This window comes from Xenopus laevis, chromosome 8S, assembly GCF_017654675.1.
Source record: "Xenopus laevis strain J_2021 chromosome 8S, Xenopus_laevis_v10.1, whole genome shotgun sequence".
In the NCBI taxonomy this organism is placed as follows: Eukaryota; Metazoa; Chordata; class Amphibia; order Anura; family Pipidae; genus Xenopus; species Xenopus laevis.
Window position 1 is genome coordinate 31534670 of NC_054386.1, and position 20865 is coordinate 31555534.

General features: G+C 39.7%; 1 protein-coding gene across 1 annotated transcript; it reads left to right on the plus strand.

The window, feature by feature from the left end:
* Positions 1-2041: 2041 nt before the first annotated feature.
* abo.6.S (ABO blood group (transferase A, alpha 1-3-N-acetylgalactosaminyltransferase; transferase B, alpha 1-3-galactosyltransferase) gene 6 S homeolog) lies at positions 2042-20140 on the plus strand. The gene is made up of 7 exons (XM_018232619.2): positions 2042-2149; positions 12375-12444; positions 13933-13989; positions 14314-14352; positions 15903-15938; positions 17598-17732; positions 19276-20140. Exons 1-7 carry the CDS (start codon positions 2134-2136, stop codon positions 19955-19957), a joined length of 1035 nt encoding a protein of 344 aa, XP_018088108.2. The 5' UTR covers positions 2042-2133; the 3' UTR covers positions 19958-20140.
* Positions 20141-20865: the final 725 nt, after the last annotated feature.

Here is a 20865-nt window from a genome sequence, read left to right on the forward strand (position 1 = left end):
CAGGACCGCACCCCCTGCGAGCCTGCCGGCAGTTCATGCAATCGAAAAAAAAAATTTAAAAACCCGATTCCGGAGGGCGGTGGGCGGGTGGTTCAGAATCGGTGGGTGCAGACCTGCACGATCTGCACCCAGACCCGCCACCCCATAGTTATGTTATTGACAGGGTAGGAGGAAACGTATGGATTTAAGAGTATGTTTTAATATGACATTTACATTTTTTACATATGAGTGATAAGTGATATCCCTGCAGTGAGCACCAACTTTTTTGGTAAGTTACCACAATTAATGTGTTCATGGTCTTGTGGTAACATGGGTGTGGTTTAAAAACAGGGAGTGGCTAACACTGTGTTTCATTATTGGCCCTCCACCATGTAGGCCATAAAAATTCTAGCCCTCAGTACCACAGAAGTTGGACAGCACTGGTCTAAACTATACCCGAACATCATGGTAACTGTCAAACCACCCTTTGATAGAGCCTACCTCCTATGGACACAAGCCATTCCTGACCTCAATCAAGAGCAGTGAGAAGAGACAGCCTACAGATTTTTTAATCTCGATAAGAGACAGACTGATACAATATATGGTCCTTCATTAAGTTTATATAAACCCTCTCAAAATGAAAAAAATTGGGAAAAGCCAAGATGATCTGTGCCCCTGATGTAAATCCCCAGGTGCCAATTTTATTCACATGATCAGGTCCTGCCCCCCAGTAACGACATTCCGGACCAACGTAATGGAAACACTAGCCATTGAACTGGGCACACCACAGATAGTTGATCTGGTGGTCTGCTTATTGGGAGTGATTGAAAATGTAATACCCACTAACACGGCTAGAACTTGGTTGAGCTCCCTCATGTTTTATGCAAAAAAAAAACAATGATCATGCACTGGATGGGGAATACCCCTCCTACCACACCCTTCTGGAGACGGCTAGTAGATGGAGCTCTTCCACTGATCAAACTGACGTATGAAACAAGAGGGGCAACAGACAAAACAAAGTGTGGGGGCGACTTAGACTCCCTGGACAACACATGACCTACATTTGCTGCTTTTTATCTCTGACACCCACATAGACACTAACAGTTGTTAGAATCAATAACTTGTTAAAGGCATGACACTGCACCTGCACCAACAAAACTGTACTCATTGTAACCAATCACAACTGAGAACCGTCTACTAATTCTGTTTTGGGTTGTTTGTTTTATATTGTAAAAACAATAAAACTTACCTCTAAAAAAAAAAAAAAGAGAGAGATGCGTTGCATCAGGTTGTTGCGAGCACATATGTTGGTTGAGGGCCTGTGGGACATTTCGAAGTGATAAATATTTCAAAATTCGACCATCGAATGGCTTTACTTTGACTTAGAAAAACAAAGTCAACGTTTTTTCACCGAATTTGACCGGTTTCCGGTCGAAGTAAAAACGTTCGATCGTTCTATGAAATCCTTCGAAACGAACAAATTCAAAGGTTTTCATCCATCGATCGAACAATTTTTCTTCGACTTCAAAAAACGTAGAAAACTGCTCTAGAAGGTCCCCATAGGCTAACATAGCACTTTGGCAGGTTTAATTTGGCGAAGTATTGAAATCGACGTTTTTTTAAAGAGACAGTACTTCGATTATCAAATGGTCGAATATTAGAACTATTTTACTTCGAATCGAATGCGAAGTCAAAGTCGTAGTATCCTATTCGATGGTCGAAGTATCCAAAAAATTACTTCGGCTTTAGAATTTTTAAAAATTCCCTCTAATTCACTTCGGCCCTTAGTAAATCTCCCCCTAAGTGTATTTACTACTGCCGCTAAGTGTATATACTAGATGCCATATCCCCACAGGGTTGTATAAAACATGTATCGGCAACTTTCGAAGCTTGAAATGGGAATTGAAATTCCAGATTTCCTAAAGTCGTCGATCTACATTTTGTCTGTGTGGGGAATTTGATTGCTTCATTCCCTCTTATGAAAAATGGGAGGAGTGCTTCTGCAGATTTATCCCTGTGAATTGTCTATGTGTTCATAGTCTGGGCTTATCCCAGTGGAGTAAGTGGTTTGCATTCATGTTGGTTCGACTCGTATGAAAGAAAAATAGCATAAGGGAGATTTTTGGCACTGGAATTGGGCGAAACATTTTCCCTATGCTCTCCAGGAAAGGTAAGTTCCTGTTTTCTTTTGTGTTATTAAGGAACATTAACAATGACTGTAACTGCAGAGGCCAAACAAAATTCATATATATGTTTAGTAAGTAAGTAAGTCGATATATGTCAGCACATACAGCAATGGTAGCTTGGGTGCAGTTCAATCTTGCATATAAAAAGAAACATTCTTACAGGATTTATTATATATATTTCCATTTCTACATCTAAAAAAACAAATGCTGTGAAGGCTACACATTTATTGTTATTGTTACTTTTAATCACCAATCTTTCTATTCAGGCCCCTCCTATTCATATCCCAGTCTTTTATTCAGATCAATGTATGGTTGCTAGGGGGATTTGGATCCTAGCAACCATATTGCTGTCATTACAGACTGGAGAGCTGCTGAATAAAAAGTTAAATAACTCGAAAACCATAAAAAAATTAAAACCAATTGCAAATTTTCTCAGAATATCCCTCTCTACTCAAACTAAAAGTTAACTAAAAGGTGAACAACTCATTTAAGGGAGAATTAAACCATTTTTAAAATTCTAGGCTTCGGAGTCCACTTTTCTCCCTCCTGAAAAGCACCATAGTCCCTGCTTGTAAATAATAGTAATAATAGTCAGCAGGGTTGGGTGGGTGCCATTTTTTGACTGCTTCATGTCCTCTTCTCCAAAATGCACTCCAGAGTCCAGATCAGGGGTGCTTCGCCAATGAGGCGAGTTGAGGCTGTCGCCTCAGGCAGCAGCACCCCACTAGGTACCAAGGGCAGCAAAAATGCTGCTCCTTGTACTTTAGGTGAGAATTTCCGGGGGAGGGGGGGCAGCAGCAACTGCTGCTTTTTCAGGCGGCAGAGGGGCCAGGATCGCCCCTGGTCCAGATCAGCTTCAACTGGTGCAAGATAGCAGCGAAAATAAGTAAGATGGCAACCCCACTGCCCATAGACGACATACCCCCTCTTGTATATTATACAGTATGTATACACTTACATACAGTGACATATTACTGAAGGAGATACCCAGTGTTGCGCTTGCATAGCTTCAAAATAGAGTAGGGGAAGGCCCTGCACGATAGAGCTTACAGTCGTAAACAGAGGGGAGTTCGATTTCAGGTGGGATAACTTGTAAAGTAGTAGAGGTTCTGTCCATTGACAAGACATTGGCAATAAATGTGTAGTGCAAACAAGTAAACCAGTAGAAGCGTAAGGGTGGGTTGAGGTGAGGATGAAGTTGTTGAGAGCTCAGACTGGTAGAATGGATGAAAACTTGGGTTGGGATGCACCAAATCCACTATTTTGGATTTGGCCAAATCCCCGAATCCTTCATGAAAGATTAGGCCAAATACCAAACCGGATCCAAATTCACCTGATTTCCTACCCGCCCCTAATTTGCATATGCACATTAGGATTCAGTTCGGCCAGGCACAAGGATTTGGCCGAATCCTGCTGAAAAAGGCCAAATCCCAAACCTGAACCTGACATCTTCCATTCGCCATTCGCCAGTCTCCAGTGCTGTGCTGTACTCGACATCCTGCACATGCACAGGAAGGGGAAGCGGGACTGGGCTCAACAAGCAGAGACTGCCTAGGGGCACCCGGTTTGTAAATCCAGGCCTGTGTCTGGCAGGCTGTATGCATTATGGTTATTTACAGGTACAGTGTCCTGCAAATAATCCCATTAACCTTTCCTCTGTGTATGTGATTGAACCAGGAAGTTCCCAGGGAGGGTTATCACAGCCCACTCTGTCCTGATCCTGGTGGAGGCACGTCGAATCATAGTGTACCTGCTATCCCCTGTAGCGGAGACACAGGACTGCTGTAGCACCACAAAGAAGATCAATGCTAGATTGCCTGCAGTAGCAGAATAGGGCAACATCAGGATAAGTGACCTTTCCATAATTTGGATCTCTGTACTTTAAATTGACTAAAAAATATTGAAACCTTCAGTAAACCAATAAGATTGTTTGCTTCTGATAAGCATTAACTATATCTTAGTTGGCATTTATAGTAGATAAGGTGCAATATTCCAGACGTTAACTCGTGTTCCTCAGGACTCACACCATCAGGTTCCTGGGAACTCTGTTTTCACATTATTCCAGGAATAAATTATATATTAACTACCAATCCAAAACCGAAAACAATTGCCATGGTCCCGGTCGCAGCTCACAGTTCTGCCTATAACAGCCACTTTTGGCTTTGGGTGGAGCTTGCTACTTGGGTGCCACCATTTGAGGAGTTGCCCAGTGGAAACAATTGTATCAACTGTCTCCACCCAAAAAATTGAATACAAATACAATTAATTTACGTGTCACTTCAGAAATCAGTTATGAGGCAGTCAATTTCCTAGATATTCATATCTATCAAGATAAAGAGAACAACCTCCAGACTTCGGTCTATAGGAAAAACACTGCCACCAATAATCTGTTACACGCTAACAGTCAACATCCAAGTTATCTAATTAAGGGGATACCCACAGGACAATACCTTCGGGTTAGAAGGTTATGTAGCACTCTAGGTAACTTCAAAATTGAAGTGAAGAAACTCTATGACAGGTTCAAACAAAGGGGATATAGTCATAATTGTCTGAAAAGAGCATATAAAAGAGCCCTGGAATCAGATCGAAGTAATTTGTTAATCCCCAGAAAGAACAATAATAAAGAATTGGAACAGTCAACAAATAAAAAACAACATCAAATAAGACTTATTGGTGACTTTAGCGGACAATATTGAGAAATCTCCAATATCCTACAAAAACATTGGCACAAGATGAAGATCTCAAAGAAGTCATTGGAAACTGCCCCCAAATAACCTATAGACAAAGTAAAAACCTAAAGGATAGACTTATACAAAGCCATTATAAGAATCCGGTACAATCCTCTTGGTTATCATGAAATACCAAGGGATGTTATAGATGTGGGGACTGCCTAGCTTGCCCATATGTATGTAAGAGCACCAAATTCCTAGGCAGACTCGATACAAATGAATACATCATTAAACAGTTTATGAATTGTACGACCACGGGGGTAATATATGTCATGGAGTGTGCATGTGGCAAGAGATATGTAGGAAAAACAAAGAGGGAGTTTAGGAGATGTGGGAGATGTACGTAACAAAAGGAACACATCAGTCGCCAATCACATTAATCTTTATCATAACGGAGATAATGGAGTAATGAAGTTCACTGCTGTGGAACACATTAAATCTACTACCAGAATTGGGGACATAGACAATAAATTGCTTCAATGTGAAGCGGAATGGATTTACTGGTTAAATACCAAGGTACCTGCAGGCCTGAATGAAGGCTTTACATTTAGCCCCTTCCTATAGTACAACATGTAGTATCACTTTATTTAGTATTATGATTTTTTATTTATTTTTTTCTCTCTAAATCATTAATAATTCTAATAATTATAACATTATTGAGTAAATTCAACTTGGGTTCATTCCATCTTGTTTTGTAAGTTTGGTATTACTTATGCCTTTAAACTATATTTATATATATAAAATATGTATTGTTTATCTGGTGTGTCCAACACTATATAACTAGTAATGTCTCAAGCGAAATGAGCTACAATAATTAAATAATATATTTTGGCATTGTAAAATACTTATTATGGGCATAAATGGATTATTACATCCACATACCAGTAAATAAATTTGGCTGAAGTTCAGACACTCAACATATTCTGCGAACGCACTTTTCTAACTAATAGCAAGTAATGATTACATCATTGGCTGATTCACATGCAGGGAAACGCATGCGCATATTGGTCATAAGCAGCGCTGAACCGATCGTCTGGCAGCAATCCAACGTCACATGACTGCGGTGACGTATGCGGAAGTGAAGGCGCATCCAAACTTGCGAGGAAACCGGAACCCTATTTAAACCCGCACTGAACACGTGCAACTTACTTATGCCCCTGAAGAAGCCGGATAGCCGGTGAAACGCGTCGGGAGGCATAGGTGGACGGTAGGGGACCAGCTCCTACACGCTCCCAACGTAGCCAGGTAGTTATTTCTGGGGAAAACAATGAAGGGAGGTGTGGGTAATCTGTGTGATACTTTGCCACAAGAATGGCTAAAAACAGGTTAATCTGAATTTTGAAGCGATTTGGCTTGTAGTTAATTTATTTTGAATACTATTATGGTCTGTGGCTGGCCAATTACCACTGTGTAATATCCCCACTCGTCCATCCTATGTTTTTAAAGTGTGTGTATTTTTATGGACATGGTCCAGCTTCTCTGAAATGGATTTTCAGCGTTGTGTTGTGTGTATCAGGCAGCGTGGTCTGCTTTTTTAAGTGAGTGAAATAAAAGTTGAATTTTAAAGAGTAAATTTTCTAAGCACCTGAACTAGTTAACTGGAGGACTGCAGGGTGGAGACAGTTGATACAATTGTTTCCACTGGGCAACTCCTCAAATGCTTCAAGTATAGATACAATATGGTTATTTAACTTGCGGGTGTGAGGATACTTAGGGGCATGTTTACTAACATTGGAGATAAATATCTGGAGAGATTTCTGGAGATGTTGCCCATGGCAACCAATCAGCAATTAGATTTAAACAGCCACAGCCAAGTTAGAAAACAAAAGCAAAGATCTGATTGGTTGCTATGGGCAACATCTCCAGAAATCTCTCCAGATATTTATCTCCAATGTTAGTAAACATGCCCCTATGTAATACTTTTCTGTTACTCTATTAAGCAACTGCTTGGGTGCCACCATGTCTTAAAGTGAGAGGACCAGGGCAAAGGTTCTGAGCAAGAAAGCGAACAAGATAGTATGATGAGAACTGAGCTAGCTTACAAGAATCAGAGTCAGACAGGCCAGGTCAAACCCAGAACAACAGCACAGTACAAAGTCAAGATCTGGAAGAGGAGTCAAGCAGGTAATGAAGGTCGGTCCAGGCAGAGTTGAGTCAAAGTCAGGATACAGGCAGGGGTCAGAATCAGATTAGTAGAACAGACGCACTCCCAGAACCTATAATAGGCATGAAAGGAACTGAGAGGTAGGGATAGGCTTGACAATTGGATATATAGATCAGGTATGGGTTAATAGAAACCACCTATAGCGGGCATTCCTGCCTAGAACAATAAGGATATTATTGAAGTGAACCAGAAACCCAGCAGACAGCTCAAATAGAGAAGTGACAGGGAAACCACACCGCATGCATAGATTCCCTGGTTCAGATTCAGGCAGGATGCTACTTAAATGGCAGTTTCCAGATATAGTTAGGTGATCCCAGTGCTGGCCAATAAAAAGGACAACCATTTGGGAGCTTTAACCTTGGCCATCAAAGAAAGTTCCTATCATTTCCAACAATAATCAGGTGATACTAGTGCTGGCCAATAAAATGACAACCAATTGGGAGCTATAACTTTGGAAATCAAGCAAGTTTCCAGCTACAGTCAGGTGATCCCAGTGCTGGCCAATAAAAAGGACAACCATTTGGGAGGTTTAACCTTGGAAAGCAAGCCAGTTGCTGCAGCATTGAGGGCCCATCGGGGCTGCAACCATAAGGGCTCCTCTCTTTTGACATCCTGATAGGCACTTGCTATTCATCCCTTATTCTATTTTACAGAATCACACTTTCTATGTAAAGTGTTTGAGGATGGGCACCCCAACACTAGCAACAAGCTCCCCGCCTAGACTACAGGCAGCTGCCTGGAACCCCAAATCAATAAATAGCACGATAAAGCATCGTAGGGGTAGGCTTTTACTGCAGCAACTTGATATGTCTCTATTGGACAAATTTATGAACATTGGATTTGGGAAATTCTGATGGATTAAGCAGCTGAAGTCAGTGATTTTCTGTTGGAGTTCAGCAGCTGTTCTAAACTACAGCACCCAGCAAAAAATGACAGACAATTGGAACAAATAATTTTTTGCTATGAAACGTTAGTTTGTATATCAGAGCTTCCACTGACGAGAGGCATAAATCTGCCCCCCCCCGGCAGAACCATTGTGTAATACAATGCTATAAAAGATCGCTAGTTAACCAATTTATATGGGTGTGGATTGTAATTACAAAGATGACGAGTCGACATGTCTTGTTCTTTTCCTTTTCAATGTTTATGTTTATTCATTATGTTTATGTTTATTAACTATAATAATAAGATATTAAATCTAATCTAAATAATATGCAAGAACCTTTGCTACAGAATTGAGTATATTCAGATTAATGCTACTGGTTCTTCTTGCAAATCACTGTTCTCAAGGGTAATCTCTTATACCGTACTAAGGAACAATAAAACCAAAAAAACTAAAGTGTCTTAAAGTAATGAAATTATAATGTACTATTGTGCAACACTGGTAAAACGGATGTATTTGCTTCAGAAAAACATCTATAGTTTATATAAACAAGCTGCTGTGCAGCCATTCAGAGCTGAAAAAGCAGAAAAGCCACAGGATACACAGCAAATAACAGATTTACTCGGTAGGATACAATGGGGTTCATCAGAACTTATCTACTCTGTGTCCTGTGCTTGAATGGCTGCCCCCATGGCTACGCAGAAGCTTGTTACTGTATAAGCTATAGTTGTTTTTCTGTACCAGTGCAGAGCAACCGTACATTATATTGTCTTTCTTTTAAAACACTTTAATTTTTTGGTGTTACTGCTCCTTTAATCTGAGTTTCACTATTCCTAATAGTACATGATTGCAATTACAATACATAGAATATATACACCGTATATTGTATATGAATTTGTAATAATCGAATATGACCATTAAATACAAATCGTTCATTTAAATTTTTGTTGTTGATGTGTAGTCTTAAAAGCACTATACAAAGCAATAAACCGGTCATTTACAGTGCAAAGTGCAAAAAAGGCCAACATCCACCATGTTGTTTTTTTAGCACTTTTCTCCTTGTCATACAGGAAGCAGAATTGCTGTAGGGCAACCTATGTCCATTCCATGAAAAGTTAATGAGAATAAAATTCTATGTATGCAGATTCTCCTTTGAACTCCCTGACTTGGATAAAAAAAAAAAACAGGAAGGGAATTGGGCTTGGCAATAACATTGTGATGATCTGGTGTCAAGATTATGATGTTAAGGGACTTGGTATCCCAGTGCAGATATATATGTCTCTGGTCTTGACAGTGTGACAGTGGGGGTCATTTATCAACACTGGGCAAATTTGCCCATGGGCAGTAACTCATAACAACCAATCAGATTGCTGCATTCATTGTTCTACTTGCAGCTGGCTTCAAAAAGATAATCACTGATTGGTTGCTATAGGTAACTGTCCATGGGCAAATCTGCCCAGTGTTGATAAATGAGCCCCAGTGTGTCTGCAAAACCAATGGAGAATGGGTTTTCTGGTCTGTAAAACCATTGGAGAATGGGCTTTCTGGTTTGTAAAACTAATGGAGAATAGGCTTTCTGGTCTGTAAAACCCAATGCAGAATGGGGTTTCTGGTCTGTAATAAAATCCACAGTAATCCACAGTGCTGTGTTAGCCCACTAAAAGTGATGTCTCAAGTAGACCTGAATGCAAGTCTCAAGTAGACCTGAATGCATTGAGAGGGAGAGCAGAGTGGAACTCTCCACCTGGATAGGCAGAACAAGATGTTCTATGATGCTACTATGAAGAGCAGGTTTCAGGAGAGCAATATTGTGTAATAGATGATTACAAAAAATGCCAACTCCAACAGGAGATAGGGTTGAGATAGGCATAGGTTATTTATTTTATGGATTGTGCAACCTGTGTACGTAGGAAGAATTTATGGCGAAATATATTTATATATATATATATATATAGAACCTATTTTAGGTTTCTAAAGCTATGAGCATGTCATCTATTAGCAGAACAACAATAGCAAACGTTTAGGCCAAAATAACGTCAGAGGTGCAAGGACAAAATTGTCAATGCCCTCAGCTCAAAACCCTGAATCCAGTTGACAATTAAGCTGAAATTTGTTGTCAAATTTGTTGTCAAATTTCTGCGGAATATTACAACAAACAAGGGAAAGTTGTGCTCACCACTAATTTTTAAAACATTATAGCGGGGGTGCAATGAGGTTGTGACCACATCATTTTGTGCTCACAATCTCATTGCACCCCCGTTTAGTGTTTTTAAAAATTAGTGGTGAGCACAACTTTCCCTTGTTTCTTATAATTTATACAGGAGCAGTGACCTACTCCATGTTGTAGCTCCCACGCTTTCCAGCTAAAGTCAGATGATCCCACTGGTAGCCAAAAAAAGGGCAACCAAGTTTGGGACTTTTACTTTGAAAGCAGCAAGTAAGTTGCGGGTAAAACTTAGTCCCTTTATAAAATGTATAATGAAGCAATAGAATGTTTAATGAATCAGATGCAAGTTGAGTGTAGGAACTGGCCAAACCGGAGATGACTTTGACATAGTTGGCCAGCTTGAATATATTGCAATATATGGACAAACAATCCATCTTTTGTTTAAAGGGTAAGGCATTTTTAGTAGCTAAAGGTACAAATTGTTTCAATGTCCTTAATATATTGATAATGGCTTGAGTGCAGAGGATCTCTTGTATTTACACAGAAATTCTCTAAATGCAATACACTGCACAGAATGCAAAATATGCACCAGAAATAAAAAAAGTTAGTCCTTTAGTTTAGTCTCCTCCTGCCGGTCCTAATTCAGTCTCTCAACTGTGGAATACTTCATATAGGAAAAAAATGGATCAGCGTCTTTGGCAACAGAGTCAAACTCGCCAGAAACAAAGAAAGGGGGGAAAAAATGAATCGACATATAGTGTAGTATTTTTAGAAATAGTAGTTTCACACCAAGTGCTTGTGTACAGAGTTTCTATTTTGTTATATTAGTTCCCCTTTTCCAACTCCTCTTTATTTTAGTCCTCCACTTCGGGGGCTGTGCTTATATTTACTTTTCAACATGCATGTGAGTCTTCCACCAACAAATGGCTAAAGTGCCTACTTACAAGACTTTTACTTTTTCAATCACATATGATAGTGTTTTCCTTTCCCTTTACGACAAACTTCTGTGCCTTCCACCAAGAGATGGCTAAAGTGCCTTCTTACAAGACCTTAATATTTGGCTCGCATGTAATATTGCTTTACGTCCCTTTCTTCTTTTCTTACTTCATCCAATCACTCCCACATGGAATAGAGACATATATTGTGTAGTACGTTTTAATAAATATTAAAAAATATAAAAAGATTTTGCACACACATTTTAATCGGATTTTACAAACATTTCTATAAAATCAGCTGTCCTTTGCAGGTTGCCCAGATCTTTTCGGGGTAGGAATAAAAGAGCCGGCTTTTCCTATCCCTCGTGGTTGCGTTCCTGCTTGTCAGCTTCTTGTCCCCACTGCCTGACGCGTTTCGCTGGTCCAATCAGCTTCCTCAGAGGATTGAAAAAGTAAAAGTCTTGTAAGTAGGCACTTTAGCCATTTGTTGGTGGAAGACTCACATGCATGTTGAAAAGTAAATATAAGCACAGCCCCCGAAGTGGAGGACTAAAATAAAGAGGAGTTGGAAAAGGGGAACTAATATAACAAAATAGAAACTCTGTACACAAGCACTTGGTGTGAAACTACTATTTCTAAAAATACTACACTATATGTCGATTCATTTTTTCCCCCCTTTCTTTGTTTCTGGCGAGTTCGACTCCGTTGCCAAAGGCGCTGATCCATTTTTTTCCTATATGATCTCTTGTATTTGTCTGCGTAATATTACAGCACATTGATTGAATACTTATGCTAAAACACTGAAACATCAAAGTACATCATGGTACATACCGGACCATAAATAGCTGAAAAACAAGAGCCATGTATCAAATGGTTAAAAATCGCATTTTATTTTCCAAAATCAATATAAAAGCCTGATATGTTTTGTGTCACCAGGGGACACCTAGTCATAGGCTACAAGTGCCCCATGTGACACGAAACGCGTCAGGCTTTTATCTTAATTTTAATAAAGTAAAATATGATTTTTTTTCCTAACCATTTAATAACCGGCTCCTGTTTTTCAACTATTTATGGTCCAGTATGTGCCATCCTGCTTTGATGTTAATGTGCATACTCCCTCTGCTGAAGGTCTGGGGCAAGTGCACCTGACCCACCGTGTATAACGGTAATCATCTACTTTTGGAACTCTCCACATTGGTTTTCTTTTCCCTTTATGCAAAAACACATTACATTTTTTAGATTTTTGTAAAGGTTTTATCTACCATAAAAAAATGCTAGTAGAGACATTTATGTTTCTGATATGTCTAATATGTGATCTTTCTATGTTCTAGGGAATATCATCGGCAAAGCAAAAAAGTGGATTATACTCATCTCTTTTTTTATACTTTTTTCTTTCACTTGGTGAGTTATTGGAATAAAATAAAATGACCTGCTATGCTCCCACAAGGGAATCATTTGTAATGAAAATAATAATAATTACAATTCAGGTAGGCACAGAAAGTCTTTTTAATATGTTAGGTGGCAATCCTAATTATAATTCAGCTTCAAAGGCCTTCGAACAACATTGGGCTGGTTCAGTGTATAAGATAAAGCATTTCTAGCCATAATCTTTTTTTAGACCTCCTAACTCTCCTTTAAAATGAACCATGTGATGTTGCTATATGGGATATTTATACAAGTTCATAAACCACTATATATCTGTTATAAACTTATCCCCAAACTGAAAAAAATCAAGCTTGCTTAGGAGACAACTGGGGTGGAAATGTAAAGCCAGACCCTTGGCATTTTTGGCAACAGTGTGTCTATTTTATAATGGTAAATGTGATGCCCTTGGATCAAGATATAAAGCCAAGTAGATCTCTTGCCCCAGTGTCGGACTGGAACACCAGGGGCCCACCCAAAAACCTTAGACCAGGGGCCCACCAAAATACCTTAGATCAGAGGCCCACTCTCAGTACTATTATAATTCCTCTCCTCACTCAGCCTATTTTCTCCTAGTCTCTTTTCTTTACATGATATAATCTATTATTCCATCTATTTCGTCTCTTTGTTCTCATAGGAATGGGAATGGCCATGAAATAGACCAAATGTTTAGAAGCAGGAAGGCCCACTGACATCTGGGCCCACCGGGAGTTTTCCTGGTATCCCTGTGGGCCAGTCCAACACTGTCTTGCCCTCCACTCCAGTGCAGCACAGCAGCGACTATCAGTCTGGCTGCAAAGTGATGGCATTCTAAAGCTCTATAGGCACAGCTGTATCTGTATCACTATCTGTGCTATTGTATAGGTGCCTACAAGGGGGTGTACAGTATAACCATCTTCTGAGGTCATCAAGAAATTCTTCAAAATAAGCAATCTCCCATCTTTAGGGATCATTGGTTGCAGCTCATTCATGATTTTTCTGAGGACCTCCAGATAAGGTTTACACACAACCACTAGGGCAGTGGTTCCCAAACTGTAGAGCTGGATCCTACCAGGGGCCTGGAGCAGTGGCAGCCGACTCAATCCGAAGGACAGTTGGGGGAGTTTGGGTATTATGCCTCTTTGCTTAGATAGATACCCTTGAAAGCCCAGCTAGAATGTTCAATAGGGTGAAATTGGGATTGAACACTGCACTAGATATTCTTGGGGTTGTTGCTGAATGATTGATACACCACAAATTATCTATTTCTGTAACCTTGTTATGAACAAAGACTGGGTCTCCAAAAAGCCTTCATAAAAATTGTCTGACAGCCACTGCTTTGTCCTTTAGTCTCTCCTTGGATTTTTAAAGAAATAAATAAAGATCCAATCTAGAATTGCTCCCCATAGGTTCTAATTACTGGCAACAAAATACACATTTTCATTATGTTGCAAAAGATTCACATGATATTTCCTCTACTTACTCCAGGTATTTGTCAAAAGAAGGCAAGTGCAAACTGTTTACTGCATACTCTAGCTGGACATGGTATGAGTTTAAATTGAAGTACTTTTTTGAAAAATAATTTTACGTCTTCTCCTGCATAAATTTCCTATAGTTCCTCAGAATCATATTAAGATTTACATATTTTTGTTTCTGTGTTAAAAGGTAAATGTATCTTACTTATAAATGTTAACAGGCTAAGTTAATAAAGTCTTGTGTTTTCCCACATGTGCTATAGATTTATTTTCTAGTGATAATTTTGTATAATTTTAATAAATGATAGCCCTCAAGCCACCATTTAAAGGGGGTGCACATTAAAAAAATACAATCCTGTGTCCTTAATAATTATTTTTTTCTCCACATTCACAGCTGCAGCCATAAAATATATAATGATGTATCCTCTTACAGGTAAGGACCTTGAGTATCAGCAAATCTGTGCAGCTGTTTCACTTTAAACTATAAGGAGAGACTACCAACAACGATAGCACTCTACTTGTCACTGCATTGGTAGAAAAGGGGTGTAGCTTAGTGGAAAATGGGCAGGTTTTGTGGAGATCGTGGGTTTGCATGTGATTGGCTCTGTCCTGGAAAGATTTGGGGAGGCATGACAAAATGGCTTAGTCTAGCTTAAACCTAAACTGGCATGAGGCAAGCCAGTGTAGAATGTCTAAATGGTTGTATACCATTTATGAATAGGTAAGGAATTTGAACACCATCAGATGTGAGATCTCTGTTGGGTGAGTTGTTTGCAGAGTTGCAGACAGAAAACGTGGAACAAATAATGCCGCCTGAAAACCTGCTCCACCTTATGTCATCAATACCATGTGCCTTTAGAGTGAAACAAAGCCTCTTTTATGGTAGTTCAGTGTCTCCACTTTCATTGGGCCCATGGTAGGAATTCTGCCTGTAAGGAAAAAAAGGCCTGGCACACTGAGCAAATTAAACCGGGGCCCTACCCCTGGTATGTTTATTGCGTCAAACAACGTTTCGGAGGGCGTTCCCCCTTCGTCAGGAATTCTGCCTGTACCTTGATGGGAATTTAGTCATATATGTTACACAACACTCAGGATGCTGTATTGCCTTCCACCACCTCTCTGTATTGGTGGAATAGTGTTGAATAAATACAGTGCTACACAATATGTTGGCGCTATATAAATACATGTTAATAATAATTGTCCTGAAAAGTTGGTAGGTTTCTTGGAGGCCAGTGGGGTTGGTGTAATTTGAAAAAAGTGGCAAGACAAATATGGTGCAATTTGTCAGACAATGTGAGTTCTGTTTTGGGGGACAACGGCCACGTGGGTGAGACCTTCAACATTGACATGATCAATGTTGAAGGTCAATGCATACCTCCCACCTTTCTGCTTATTGTCATAAATTATTATGGCTTGGTGAAAAGTGGGCAGGTTTTTGGGAATGACCAGGGAAATGGTTGAGTGTAAATGTCTCTGTGCAGGTTAAATTATAATGTTGTTTGCAAATTTGATAAGACTTATTATCAAGGTTAAATTCCCATAAAGTTTATCAAGCATTATTCCTGCAGGACTAGGCAGCACCACTCTTAATAAGAGGCAGACCAAGGGCTTCCATTGTGACAGTAGCCCAGAGCCAAAGCAACTATTAATCAGCCCTTGATAGTTATGGCTTGACCAACTTGAATCGATTTAAGCTTTTGACACAATCAACCAGTTCCATTGATCTTTAATACATTCTGAAAAATCCTGTAAAGATTTTAATGCTAAAAAATCCTGCAGTTTCCTAATCTGATTTTCTGTTTGATTCTGTAACAAATGGGTTCCCCCACACTCAAATGAATATGCTGTATGTGTCTGTTTAAATTACAATAAATGGGAGAAGTCTGATCTGGTCAAAATAATAGAAAGTCACAGGCAATCAGTACTATCTTGCATATTGATGTTAATAAATTGAAAGTAATTAAATTCTTCCTTTATTTACAGAATTGTGTACGATCAGCCCAATCCCTTCAGGCCTCCGTGAGTTCTTTCATATTAAAGCAGTTTTCTTTTTTTGTGAATTTCATTGCAACTGGGGTAAATGGTCACTATAATTAGGTAAATATGATTACTGCAAAGTGATTTTAGCCCAACCCCCTTTATTTTGGGTGTAAAACTTTGTTTGTAAAGACTGTAAAGACAGTCAAGAAACTGTTTATCAGTCAGTGTCCCAGTGGGCCCCTATACTGCCTAGGCCCCGGGCAGTCACAAGGTCTGCTTCATCAATTGTCCCCTCACTGTTGCTCATGAAAGCTGTCCCTCTAAAGCTTGTTCCTCTAACATTCATATGCTATTCTTTCAAACTGCAAGGGTAATAAAGGTATAACAGCCAACAAAGTTTAAATTCAGAACCCAATACCTGAAAGATAAAACAACATCAATAAGTAAAAATTATGTTTAGTTGAAAACATTCATTCTGATCTGGACAAGAGGAGGTCGAATACTCAGGAGATATGCAAGGCCAAATTGTTGGCAGGGCACTAAGGAAGGAGGTTGGGTTCTTAGCTCACACAAGACTGCCTAGGTGATTGGTCCTGGCAACTAATTAGAATAAAATCACAAGATGAAATAAATGGTCACCTAAATAATATATACCTGACTATGCCAGTGATCTTCCCTGTTACATCCAAACATACTTGTAATCTGCCCAAACCCAACATGAATTCAGGCTCCCAACTGCTACTTTGCCCCTGACTGGACTCTCACCTGTTCTATCACCCCCAATCATAGCTATGAGAATCCAACAATAGATGCAGAGAAGAAGAAAGGCTAAGCAAGAGCCAAGTGTGTAGCACTCTACTGCAGTGGTCTCCAGACTGTACGTCTGGCCCTATGGAAGCCCAGAGCAATATTTGGCCATGCTCAAGATAAAGTCCAGTTTATGAGAGATTTTGGGAAGAATGGATGTTGCCTTACCTGAACAGTCCTGAAAGCCTAATATTAAGGTTAATCAGGAACAGATTTGGAGGAAATGGCTACTGGCTCTTTTGTGTTCTTCAGAAATGCCACCTTTTGGTAAAATGTCTTCTAGCTCAACTGGAAACTCCTGGACGCTCTTGTTTAAGGCCATTTAGGTTCAGATATGGGGAGAAGAAAATCCAGAAATCCCACCTAAGGTCAGTTGGTCACCTGGATGTTGCCTTACCTGAACAGTCCTGAAAGCCTAATATTAAGGTTAATCAGGAACAGATTTGGAGGAAATGGCTACTGGCTCTTCTGTGTTCTTCAGAAATGCCACCTTTTGGTAAAATGTCTTCTAGCTCAACTGGAAACTCCTGGACGCTCTTGTTTAAGGCCATTTAGGTTCAGATATGGGGAGAAGAAAATCCAGAAATCCCACCTAAGGTCAGTTAGGGACGAGGTGAACAGTTACAGTATTTGCAGTCCTTAACATTCATACAATGATTGGTGAATGGCAAAACCATTGCAAAAACTACTGCTCTTAAGTAGTTCAACTTTTAGTTAGGAGGCTATTGACAGTGATAGGTGAAAGACCATTAAAGGAGGGTGGGATCATAAAGAATGTGGGGGAATGGAGAAGTTAATAATGTTACAGTTCCTAGTAACCAAACTACTTTATCATCAGAGATATAAATGCCAGTTTGCAAGCAATAACATCACCAATGTTCTGCCTTTCAGGAAAACCAGTTTCATGGTATTAACCCCTTGGCTGGCCCCAATAATTTTTGATGGCATCTACGACCTTAAAATTCTGAATGCACAATTTCACCAGAGAGATGTCAGAATCGGCCTTACAGTGTTTGCAGTCAGAAAGTAAGTTGGGAAATGTCAAATGAAAGCATAGAATAATCTCTTAATATGATTCTTGAAATAAACATGATGCAAAAAAAGGGATGTTCAATGTAACATTGCTTATTTTAATGATCTGAAACCTTCCCATAAACAGCCCTAGTTCCGACCTAGGACATCACCACCACACCCCCTACTTCAATGATCCACCATAAACTTTAAAGCCCTGCCCCAAAATTACATTGTCCCATCTAGGGTTGCCCCCTTTTCTGGAAGAAAAAAATGGCCTTCCTATATATTAAGCTTTTTTCCCTATTAATAACATTGGGATCAACAGGCATTTTTACTGGCCAGATGGCAACCCTAGTCCCATCATAGCCTGCCTGTTGTTTAACTACGCCACCCTTTAGTTAAATTTTTTTCGATCTGCAAAGTTGGCTAACCCACCTGGTTAGCATCATCAATGCTGGTAATGTAAAGACAATTGCTTCTTTTTAATAACTTAAAAACATGGTTTTTTTCAAAACGCATTGGTTAATAGTGCTGCTGCAGTAGACTTCTGTACTGAATTCCATTTTTCAAAAGAGCAAACTGATTTTTCTATATTTAATTTTGAAATCTGATATGGGGCTAGACATATTGTCAGTTTCCTAGGTGCCCCCAGTCATGTGACTTTTGCTCTGATAAACTTCAGTCACTCTTTACTGTTGTACTGCAAGCTGGAGTGATATCACCCCCCTCCCTTCCCTCCCCCCAGCAGCCTAACAAAAGAACAACGGGAAGGTAACCAGATAGCAGCTTCCTAACACAAGATAACAGCTCCCTGGTAGATATAAGAACAACACTCAATAGTAAAAACCCATGTCCCTCTGCGACTCCTTCAGTTACATTGAGTAGGAGAAACAATAGCCTGTCAGAAAGCAGTTCCATAGTGCAGCCCTGGCTCTTTCTGCAAGCACATGACCAGGTAAAATGACCTGAGATGACTGACTACACACCAATATTACTACTTTAAAAATATACACTTGTTAGGTTAGGACAGTGGCATAACTACCGGGGGAGCAGGGGGTGCAATTGGGCCAGGGCCCGCACCCCCGCAGGGCCCCCCGGCAGATCGCGCATACTGCAGCCGGCTGGAGTCGGCTGCAGCCGCAAAGTAAATTCGCATGGACGAGGGGGGGCGGCCCGGCTGCACGGCCCGCACCAGGGCACCCGCCCCCACCTAGTTCCGTTACTGGGTTAGGAATTAAATTTTACATAGTAGAGTGAATTATTTGCAGTGTAAACAATGTAATTTAGAAATAAAAACTACACCATAAAAATCATGACAGAATCACATTAAGAATTATTTCATTATGCAAAAATAATCATTTTGGGTGGTATTCTCCTATATATGTATCCTATAATGTTATATAATAATTTTATTATAACTTGAAATTGTTATGGCATACGTTTCCTTAATTTATATGTAATTTATATAAAAATATTGTAATTTTAAATGATTAATAAAATCATTTGGCTCATAGATATTTCTATTTTACCAAACATTTCCATTTGTGTTCTATAGATACAACATTTTTGTCAAGAGTTTAATTGAAACTGCCGAAAAATTTTTCATGGCCGGACACAAGGTCAATTATTACGTATTTACTGATGATGTCAGCGCCATCCCCAAAATCACAGTGAAAGAGGGCAGGAGCTTAGTGATCCTGAAAATCTCAGGCTATGAACGCTGGCAGGACATCACCATGAGGCACATGCAATTGATTCGCGACTATATTGATAAAAAATTAATCACTGAGGTTGACTACCTGGCTTGTTTGGACGCCGACATGAAGTTCACGGATGATGTGGAGGTAGAGATATTAGGTGATTTGTTTGGAGTCATACATCATGGCTACATTGGGAAATTGCGTGAACAATTCACCAATGAGCGTAGGAATGACTCCGAAGCCTACATTCCTGTTGACGAGGGAGACTTTTACTACACTGGATGTTTCTTTGGAGGTTCTGTTACAGAGGTCTACAAGCTGACCAACTTCTGCCACAATGCTATGATGGCAGATAAGGCAAAAAATATTGAGGCAATATGGCACGACGAAAGCTACTTAAACAAATATTTCCTTTATCACAAACCAACCAAACTCCTCTCCCCTGAGTATGCATGGAATTACTATGGCTCAAGCGATGTTGTAAAAAGGAAAAAAATCATTCATGTCCATAAAGATTACAAAGTCATCCGAGACTGACCAGGAAAATAAAAAGAGAAAATACCCAGAGAATAATCCAAGACTGATCACCCATTGAAGCCATAAAGAGAAAATACCCAGATAATTATCCAGATGGACCTGCAAAAGAGAAAACATGTTTTTTCTCTTTTTTTAGAATCTGAACTGTCAGGGAAGTAAACATTAAAATCAACTCTCTTCAAATTGTCCTTGTTTAGTCTTTGTCTCCAAATTGTAAGCCCTCTCTGTTGATCTTCACCCCTCTCCGATCTTTCATTGCCTAGCACCTTCATCTCTTCCCACTGTAAGAGCTGTCCTTCACTCTGAAGTCAGACCTGCCTGCATTTGGCAACACTGTATAGAGAGAAGAAGAGTAAGTGGTGTGTAACTGTCCACTGGAAACCCCTGGCACAGGGGCCTCTTGGAATTAAAGGTTCCAGACACCTGTTGGATTGCTCTTATGTAAATTCACTAATACCTGGCCACGCCAGTGCCTGATCACTCGATTTCTTTATTCATTAATTCGCCCCATAGTATCTATGTGATACTGAGTATCATAGTTTCATGTAATTTCTGGCAGGTAGGATGGCACAGTCCTTTTAGGCATGAGTTGTAGGAAGCTGAGACCTGTTTAATTCTATTATTCCATCTCAACTTGCATTTGGAATTGGTATGTCACGTGAGCTCAGTCTTACCCAAAAATTTAGTCACTGGTTTGAAATCTTCTCTTACATCAGAACGCAGGAGCAAGATGATTTTATCCAGAAAAAAGCAAAAAAAAAAAACCTGCTAATCTGCTAATTCTGCCTTAAAGGAGAATTCCTGAAGCTGTTGCTTGCCTTTAAATGAAATGTATGTATGACTTAGACAGTAACATTGAAGCAGATTTATGATGTTCTGTTTGTGAATCCTGCAAGATTCCTGCAGGT